Here is a 9,664-nt window from a genome sequence, read left to right as displayed (position 1 = left end):
GCTGGATGAGTGCAAGTGGCAAGAATAACATTCTGGATATCAGCAACCTTCCAGGAAGTGGAACTGAGTAGCACAGACTTGAAGCATGTGGGTCTTCCCTAGGCTGGGGAAAGGGAAGCACCCAGATCTGCAGGACCAGAGCACCAAAGCAAGGGCTGTAGCCTTAGCTAAAGCAGTGCGGAGGGGATGCTGGGAAAGGGCTGGCCAGAATGTGCTCCCTCAGCTGCCATGTTGGCTAGAGGGGCTGGAGGGGAGGTGGGAGGACCAGGGGCCTGGCAGAGTGAGGACCAGGGCATGGAGGCTGGCGAAGGCAGCATTGTTGGCAAGGCTCTTGCTGGACGGCAGCGGGATAGGACTTGCTGAGCCTTCCTGGAGTGGCCATGCCCATGGTCATCAGGCCTTCCTCACTAGGTCAGTTTGGAGAGAATCCTCTTCACCCAGGACACGTTGGGGTCAGCACAGATGTCCCGGTTCTTGAAGGTTATCAAACTGTGAGAGACACAGGGAGTGAGCAGTAGCATTAGTGGGCTGGAGACAAAAGGATGGACTTGGGAGCTGGCCTAGCTGGATGGGATTCTAGGTTTACTCCTTGTTAGCAACTCAGGTAACTTCTCTGAGCCCTGGTTTCCACCTCTATAAAATGGGGTGACAGTCCTGCCCAGCTGCGTGAGATTTTGATGAAGCTATCAGGATACATACTGACCTGCAAGGGTCACAGCACATAGTAGGTGCTATATAATTGTGTCAGAAGATGTCCTCAACTTTTTACATTGGCTTTTGTTTCTCTCTCTCTCTCTCTCTCTCTCTCTCTCTCTCTCTCTCTCTCTCTCTCTCTCTCTCTCTCTCTTTGTGTGTGTGTGTGTGTGTGTGTGTGTGTGTGTGTGTGTGATGGATGCATGTGCACAGGCATGTAGAGACCAGAGGTTAACATAGAGTGTCTCTCTCACTTGCTGTCCATCTTATGTTTAAATACAATTCACTGACATTGAAGTTCCAATTCAGCTAGACTGGCTGGCCAGCAGTATTTCTGTCTTTGCCTCCCCAGCACTCGGATTACAGGCACATGCTGCCAGATCTGGCTTTTTTGCGTGAGTGCTAAGGATCCAAACTTAGGATCCTCTAGCAAGCACTTTACTGACTGGGCAATTTCCTGGATCCCTTTTATAATAGCTTTCTTAATTCTTACAACAATTTCACGTGTCCCTAGTCTACCCACAGATGTAAAGAAATTTGGCCGAATATAAGGAGTAAAGTATGTCTGAGGTGGGGACTGGACTGTGACTGAAGAACGTCCCTTCCAGGCCTCTTTGAGAGTCCTAGAGCATCTGGTGGAGAAATAAGGTTCGCCTGTGGTGATGGAAGAGTTAACTGTCAGTCAACAGTATCTAGGATCACTTTGGAGACCTCTGGGCATGCCCATGGGGATATCTTATTTTAAGTGATGTGAGAAGACCCATCTTAATTGTGGGTGGGACTCTTCCCCGGGCAGTAGAGCCTGGATAAAGTGGAGACATGAGCTGAGCACGTGCATCATCCCTCTCTGTCTCCTGGTTGTGGATGAGAGTGACCAGCTGCTCCTGCCACCTTGATTTCCCTGCCCCGATGGCCTGCACCATGAACTGTGGGCTAAAACCAACCCTTTCTCTCCTAAGCTGTTCTTGTCAGAGTATTTTATCACAGCAATTAGAAAAGAAACTCAGTCGCCCACCAAGTGTGGCCCCAAGGCTCCTGCCCTGCACAGTCATAACAAGTACTGGGCCAGACCTGGCCATGGAAGCTGGAGTTGGCAAGGTGGGTACAGGCGGGCTGGGGCCTCTTCTCCCTTTCCATAGCTGCATCCAGCCATCCAGCTGAGAGCTGCTGGATCCCACATCCCTGACCTGTCCTTGTGTCACAGACGACAAATAAACAGTGCCCGAGGACAACAGCAACACTGAGCTTGGCTTTTTTCTTTTTTTGAGACAGGGTCTCTCTACATAGCCCTTACTGTCCTGGAACTCACTATGTAGACCAGGCTAGCCTTGAACTCACAGAGATCCACCTGCCTCTGCCTCCCAATGCTGGGATTAAAGGTGTGGGCCACCACGGCCAGCCTGAGCTTGACTTCTTGGGCATCTTATGCAAGGCTGGTCCCTCCCTATGCGTTCATCTCCCCATCTGTCAAGCTGTATTTTTTCTAGAGTTCCTTTAGGCTCTGAGTCCGAGGATCACTAGGTCTGTCCTTCACTGAGCATCTATTGTGTTACAGGCCAGAGCTCTGTGACTTCCACTTGCCGTAGCTGCCCTGTGATGCTGAAGAGACCCTTAAGCTCATGCCACCTCGGCAGTGTGCAAGGGAACCAGACGGACAGTGATTGCCGCACAGGGCTGTTTCTAGCTAAGGGCTTATGTGCCTTGTGCTCAGCACACAATCTTTCTGCACTTGGGGAAAGGGGAGTTATGGCTCTACTGAAGTGGTGAAGAACAGTCTCAGAGCTGAAGGGCCAGAACCTTGGGAGGGCTCCTGCTCTGCCCTTCTTAATCCTTCTCCAGTAGACATCTCTAAGAGATGGAGTTAGCTGTGGGAGGAGGGAGCGAAGATAGAGAGCCCAAGGGGTGGGGTCATGACCCCAAATCCAAGAACTATCCAATAGGTGATGTGGCTGGAAGTAGGCTCTAAGGGATTAGACGCAGCCAGATGGGCTACCACAGGAAAAGATGGGTCCTCCTGCCAGGTGGAGAAAGCCGGGGTGCAGAGGGAAGAGAACACTCCTCCCAGGAATACAGGAGCAGCCTGGGAAGCCTTGCCCCATGCTCTTCTTTAGTGAGCCTGCTTGTCATTCCCCTTGCTGAGCCTAAGTCCTCTTCCCTTTCCTGAACCTGGGTCCCTTTCTCTTTGCTGAGCCTAGATCCCTTCTCTTTGCTAAGCCTGAGTCCCCTTCCCTTTGCTGAGCGTGGGTCTCACCTGCAAAATGGTCTAACCTCCCGTAGAATTGCTTCAAAGACTGAATGAGTCACATAGGTAGTGCTCAGGATAGCCTGAGCACATGGGTGTCAGCACTTAATAGTATGTCTCTGGCCAAAACGGCTACCTGGAAGAATTCCGGGGGACTGGGAGGACTCAGAATGTCTCAGCAGGGAGTGACTCTAGGCATGCTGCTTGTACCCCTACACCCACACTGCTTCCCATCAACAACAGCCTGTGGCTGTGTACTGCCCACATGTCCATGCCATGCTGGGGTGGTACCCATCTATTCAGCTGCCATCCACAGGTCTGTCATGTTACAGATGTTCAACAATATCTGTTGAATGGTACCATCATTTTGGGATTTAGAACATCCAAGCCTGCCTAAACCATCCCATTCAGCCAAGCCTCCTTGCATTGAAGCTCGCTACATCCTGCCCACCCTTGGTCCACATCTGTCAGGCCCCTCCTCCAAAGCCCTGTGGCCCAGCTTCCTACTCACACAACACCAGGCTTGCGGCAGGACTTGGAGGTCCAGAAGAACTCCTTCACTACACGTAATGGCAATGGACGACGGATATAGTCTCTGCAGCAAATAGTGTCTTCCACGTTGGTACCATAGGGACCTGGTGGAGGGGTACCCAGGGCACATTAGCTGGAGTGCAGAGATTATGGCCCCAGCCATAATCACAGACTGACCTATAGGGGAAAGATTCTCTTCCACACCGATGGATATCTTCTAGGCCTCATACAGAGATGCCACTGAGGGCTCAGCAGAGTCAGACTCAAGGCTCAGTCAGAAGACAGTCACGACAGACCTGGTTCGAGTCCCACTCTGCCCCTGAGTGACCCTAATCACTTGTCATCTCCAAGGCCCATGGAAGAATACCAGTTCCACAGAGCTGTGCTTACATGGGGGCTCTCCAGAAACTTGACCCTGTGAGCAACAACTGGTTGGTTGTAGTTGCCTCATTCTACTGTGGAGACCCTTCTCGTCCAGCCCCAAACAGGGGTGTTGATAATGTGATAGGAAAGAGGGGTCAGGACCCTGCGTTGACCTCAGGCTCCAGAGCAAACCTTGGCTAAGAGTGTCTCTACCTTCCCCAACTGATACCTCGTAGGTCCTGTATCTACTTCAAGAGCCCCTATATTTGAGCTGTCTGGGCAACAGGGTCCCCAGGCCTTGCATATCACAACCCCCAAACCAACTGAGGCAGATCCTAAGCCAAACCTTCCTGACTACCCACTTTATAAATGGGCCCATTTAGAAGTAGTAGCGCTAGCCCAGGGATGCGCCAGAGCTAGCCCAAAGCCACAAGAGCCAATGGCAGACTCACTCTGGCGCTCTTCCTAGACACTCCAGTGTCCACCCTCCTCCTCCCCAGCTCACCTGCATCGGATGTCTGCAGGGCCACAGCAAGAAGGATGAGAGCCACGAGGAGCGGGGTCCGCAGGCTGGCCATGCTGTATCTGTTCTTGCCAGGTGTCTTCTGGCCAGAGGACAGGGAGGCCTGGTACTTAAACACTCTCTCCACCCACTGGTTCAGATATCTTAGTCACCACCAAGCCTGACATTCATGCCCTAAAAGAAGAAGTCCTACTTCCCCAGATGGGAGATCCAAGGACGGGGAACTACTCAGGGGGACTGCCACTCATCCAGACTATGGGTCTCCAGAGACTTGTAAAGTCCCCTCAGCGGTGCTCTCCAGAGGCTCTTTGCCCTGTGACCTCAGCCATGTCGCCAGGGGTCTCCTGGTAGAGCTGGGGAGCCCGACAAAGCCCCACTGCCCCACTCAGTGGCTGTCGGCACATGAATAGCGGACAAGCACAGACTGTTGCCTGGAGCTGAGGCCTTCTTCATGCCTCAAGGCCAGGCATCAGAGTCTCTTTTCAAAGGTGGAGCCCATGAGCCCTTTGGGTCAGGCTTTTGCCCCATAGCCTGACTTCTAGGGTTTCTCAGAAAACTCAGCCTCACCGGCTCACGCGGGGTGCCCCTCAGCCTGCACAGAACCTGCACCTCTCAGTCCTTCCTCGCCCACTTCATCCCCCCCTTGCCTTCCCACTGGCTCGACTTGCTTTGCATACAGCCCCTAGTCCCTAGTCCTGTCCAGCTCCCCCACCTGCGTGGACACCGACAGGTTCCCCTCCCCACGCTGCAGCCGGAGTGAGTGTGCGGACTCCGGGCCCTGTGGCCCTTTCCTACTTTAAAACCCTCCTGGGGCTCCCCATTCTCCTGAGGTCTGAACCCAAACTCCCCACTAGGACCCTTAGGGCCACTTTTCCAAAACCATTTCCCACAGTCAGAGGGACCACACCACACTACTAAACAGTTCCTCAAAGGGTTCTGTGGCCTGACCCTGACGATGTTTCCACTTTCTACGTCTCTACTGCAGAAACTCCTACTCAAACGTCAAGGGCTGCTTGAAATGTCACTTCTTTGGTAAGCCTACTTACTCAGGACTTCACATTCTCCATGTGACCTGGAATGTGGCCCAAGAGGAGCCAGAGGAGACTTTCTTCTAAGCACAGGACAGCTGATCTCTTTTCATCCTCAGGATTCAACCTGTTGAGCTGTCTGAAGCTGTCTGTGTGGCCCAGGTTCCCAGTTTTGTGAACTGTCACCTGTACTGGGGTGGGCTTTGGTCATGCAGCTGTCTTTGAATAATTTTTGCTCCTGTAAGTAACCTTTCACCCATATTCCTGTGAGTAACCTCCCAAAAACTCATTGTTCACCAAATTGGACCTCAGTGGTGAGGTCTTCGGGTTTGGTCTGTCTTTGGGTTCCATGTCTGGGGTGAGTAGTTGTGTATGTTGCATCTCCCCGTGTAAAGTCTTGTCACATAACATTCAGCAAATTAGAAAGTTCTAGAGATGGATGGCAGCCATAGTTGCAAACATCTGAACACACCTAATGCTGCTGAGAATACTTCACATGGTTTGAAATACTAAATATGTGTTGTGTATTGCATACCAGAAATGTGGCCCTCTCCAAGTCAAACCAAGCTTCCAGCACTAATTTCTAGTTAGAGAAAATACAGGAGTTGGATATGGTGGCTTACACGTGTATTCTCAGCTGCTGGGGAGGGTGGAGAAAAGGGTTGCTTAGGCCCATGAGTTCAAAACCATCTGGGTAGTATAATGAGATCTAGTCTTTAACAAAATAACAACAAAAAACTGGAAGAAGATAAGTTACTCCACAAAAGCAATTTGCCAAACCCCAAAGGACCTTCAAATCAGCTGCCCCAGATTTTATAGTGTGTGTGTGTGTGTGTGTGTGTGTGTGTGTGTGTGTGTACATACATCTATGCTTCAAAAATTAGGGCTGGTCATGGTGGTATATACCTGTAATTCTAGCACTCAGAAGGCTGAGGCAGGAGGATGCCTGTGAGTTTGAGACCAGTCAATGACCCTACAATACAAAGCTGGGGTTGCAGAGATGGTTCAGTGGACAAAGTGCCTGTTGTGCATGTGTGAAGACCTGAGTTTTGGTCCCCCAGACCCACAAAGGTCAGACACATGACTGCAATCCAAGTGCTCCATGATGAGATGGGAAGTGGAGCCAGGAGGGTCCTTAGAAGCTAACCTGACTCACAAAGTGATGAACAAGAAACTCTGTCACAAAAAAAGGTAGAAGGCGAGTGCCAACGCCCGATACTGACCTCTATCAAAGACCTTCCGAAGCCTGGCATGGTAACTCACTCACAGTCTCAACATCTGAGTGTGAGATAGGAAGATCACCATGAGTTTGAAGCTAGTCAGAGCTAGACAGTGAGTTCTAGGGAAGCATGGGCTAGATTTAGATCCAGCCTCAAAAAAATAAAACAAAACCAAAGACCTTCCAGAAATAATTGGGGAAACTGGAATGCAGACTGGTATTGACTGCTATTGTTTCTTAGAGTAGATTTGCTTCATGCATTGAAGACCTCAGGGTGTGTAAGGGATGGTCGCGTTCCCAAAGACGGCACACAGAGGTATTTAGGAGTGAGAATCATGATTTCACAGTTGGGGGAAAATACATGGTGGTAAATGTAAAATGTGTATGTGACACCTTTGGCTGTGGTATCAAATGCACACATGTGTACATAGATTGATATAGAGAGTACTGTGTATATATAGACTTATATGCATGTGCGAGATAAGTATGTGCCCGAGATGTATATGTGAATGTACACGTGTGTGTCTAGAGGGGGAAGCAAAGCCAAAATGGTAAGATGAAGTCGCTAACAATGGTGGGACTTGGTCACATGCTGAGCTAGTCTAACAGCACACTTGACCATCAAACGTGTATCTCATTGAGCTTGGTGGTACACTCCTATAGTTCCAGCACTCAGGATGCTGAGGCAGGAGAATCAAGAGTTTGAAGATAGCCTGGGCTACATAATAAGACCCTATCTTGAAAACAAAAAAACCAAAAGCAAAGATCTGTCTTTGTTTTGAGACAGGGTCTTGCTGTGAAGCCAGGCTGGGCTCTAGCTTACAGCCATTCTCCTGCCTCCATCTCCTGGGTGCTGGGAATACAGGTGTGTATCACCATGGTTCATGCCAAAAATAAAGGGTGTGTGTGTGTGAGTGTATGTGTGTGTGTGTGTGTGTGTGTGTGTGTGTGTGTGTGTGTGTGTGTGTAATAGAGTCTCATTATATTGTCCAGACTGATTTCTTTATGTTGTTCAAACTTCTGAACTCAAGTGATCCTTCTGCCTCAGCCAAAAAATTTCTCTTTAAAAGACTTTTTTTTGCATTTATTTCTTTACTTATTGGGAATATGGGGGCAAGATCTATGCTTCCATCATGTAGATTCTTGGAATTAATCTCTAGTCATCAAGTTCGGCACCAGCACCTCTGCCCTCTGAGCCATATCGCCGGCCCAAGAATTATTTTTGCATGTGAAACTCCTCTGTGAGCAACGGCTATCAGAAGAGCAGTGTAAGCAAGTAACCCTTGGGGCTTTCTTATGGGGCCTCTTAGGGCCCAGGGCCCTCCATGGTGGGCCTGGGGGTCTCCCCCTGGAGAACACCTGGGTCCCCAGGGACTTGGCAGGTCCCAAAGCTCTCATCCTGGCCCAGCTTGTGGGCTTAGTGCTGGCCCCATTCTCCCTGCCCTGGGCACACCTGCAGCCTGGCAACCTCTGGCTACCAGGGCTCTTGGCCTCCCTGACTGGAGGAGGGGCGGATATGGAGTTAAAGGAGCCCTGATGCCCAGTCAGAGCACAGAGCATGGGGATGAGCTTTCAAGGGAAGGAGGGGGAATTCTTGGGGCTGCGTGTGGTAAAGCCCCAGGACATACAGTGGTGGTAGGGATAGGGACGGGTCTCTAATGATGAAGGGGCTGATCTCTCCTCCTCCTGGTGGTCACACTGCCTCACTTTGTACCTTACAAGGTATAGAATCTCCCAGATAGTCCTCTTGTCCCAACTTCTTTTTTTGTTTGTTTGTTTAAATTAATGTTTGTTTGTTTTGGAGAAAAGATCTCACTATGTCGCCCCAGCTGGCCTCTGTAGACCAGTCACTATGTAGACTAGGCTGACCTCAAACTTGCAATGGTCTTCTTGTCTCTGCCTCCAGAGTATTGGAGTTACAGTTGTGTGCTAGCATTCCAAGCTCTAAATTAATTTTTATTTTTATTTATTAAAAGCATAAAGTAGGAGTGGGGTCTGATAATACACACCTTTAATACCAGCACAGGAAAGACAGCAACAAGTGGATCTCTGTGGCTTTGAGGCCAATCTGATCTACATAGTGATTTCCAGGACAGCAAGGGCTATCCTGTCTAAACACACACACACACACACACACACACACACACACACACACACACACACACCCAATAACAGCATGAAAACCATAAAGCAGAACCTGGCAGCAAGTACCTGTCATTCCAGGTGCTTAGGAGGCTGAGGCAGGAGGATTGCTTGAAGCCTAAGAGTTAAGGATCTGCCTGGGCATCATAGCAAGACTCCAGAGAGACAGAGGAGAGGGAGATGGGGAGATAACTTAGCAAAGTGCTTGTGCTCAAACACGAGGACCTAAGTTCAGATCCCCAATAACCGAGTAAAAAGCCAGCGACAGTGGCTGGGGCCATAGAGACAGGAAACTCCTTGGGGCCTACTGGCCAGCAGGAACAATTCAGTGAAAGCCATAAACTCCAGGTTCAGAGATAGACCTTAACTCAAAAAATAAGGCGAGGGCTAGAGAGATGGTAGCTCAGCTGTTTAAAATGCATACCCTACTGCAGGGGATCTGAGTTCAGCTCCCAGCATTCCCATCAGGTGGCTCACAACCACCTGTAACTCCAGGTCCAGGAGATCAGATGCCCTCTTCTGGCCTTTTGGAGAACTGCACTCATGTGCATATACCCACATACACACACACACACACACACACACACACACACACACACACACACACACACTTTAAAAATTAAAAGTTACACCTTAAGGCAGGGCATGGTGGCACACACCTTTAATCCTAGCACTCAGGAGGCAGAGGCAGGTAGGTCTCTATGACTTTGAAGCCAGCTGGGTCTACAAAGTAAGTTCTAGGACAGCCAGGGCTGTTATGCAGAGAACCCTGTCTTGAAAAACAAACACAAACACAAAAACAAAAACAAAAAATACTTCTTAAAAAATAAGATGGAGAGTGATTGAAGAAGTCACCTGACATGGCTTGAACCCTCCACATGCACATGTACACACACACACACACACACACACACACCAAAAGA

General features: G+C 49.8%; 1 protein-coding gene across 1 annotated transcript; it reads right to left on the bottom strand.

Annotated features, from left to right (window-relative positions):
• Window positions 1-407: 407 nt before the first annotated feature.
• On the bottom strand, window positions 408-4,407 carry Ccl22 (C-C motif chemokine ligand 22). Its single transcript, XM_059262701.1, has 3 exons — window positions 4,335-4,407; window positions 3,447-3,570; window positions 408-489 (listed from the first exon to the last, which is right to left on the bottom strand). Exons 1-3 carry the CDS (start codon window positions 4,405-4,407, stop codon window positions 408-410), a joined length of 279 nt encoding a protein of 92 aa, XP_059118684.1.
• Window positions 4,408-9,664: the final 5,257 nt, after the last annotated feature.

Source organism: Peromyscus eremicus, chromosome 5 (genome assembly GCF_949786415.1).
Source record: "Peromyscus eremicus chromosome 5, PerEre_H2_v1, whole genome shotgun sequence".
Classification (NCBI taxonomy): domain Eukaryota; kingdom Metazoa; phylum Chordata; class Mammalia; order Rodentia; family Cricetidae; genus Peromyscus; species Peromyscus eremicus.
Note: the sequence above shows the minus strand (reverse complement) of the source record. Positions and strands in the feature narration are given on the sequence as shown.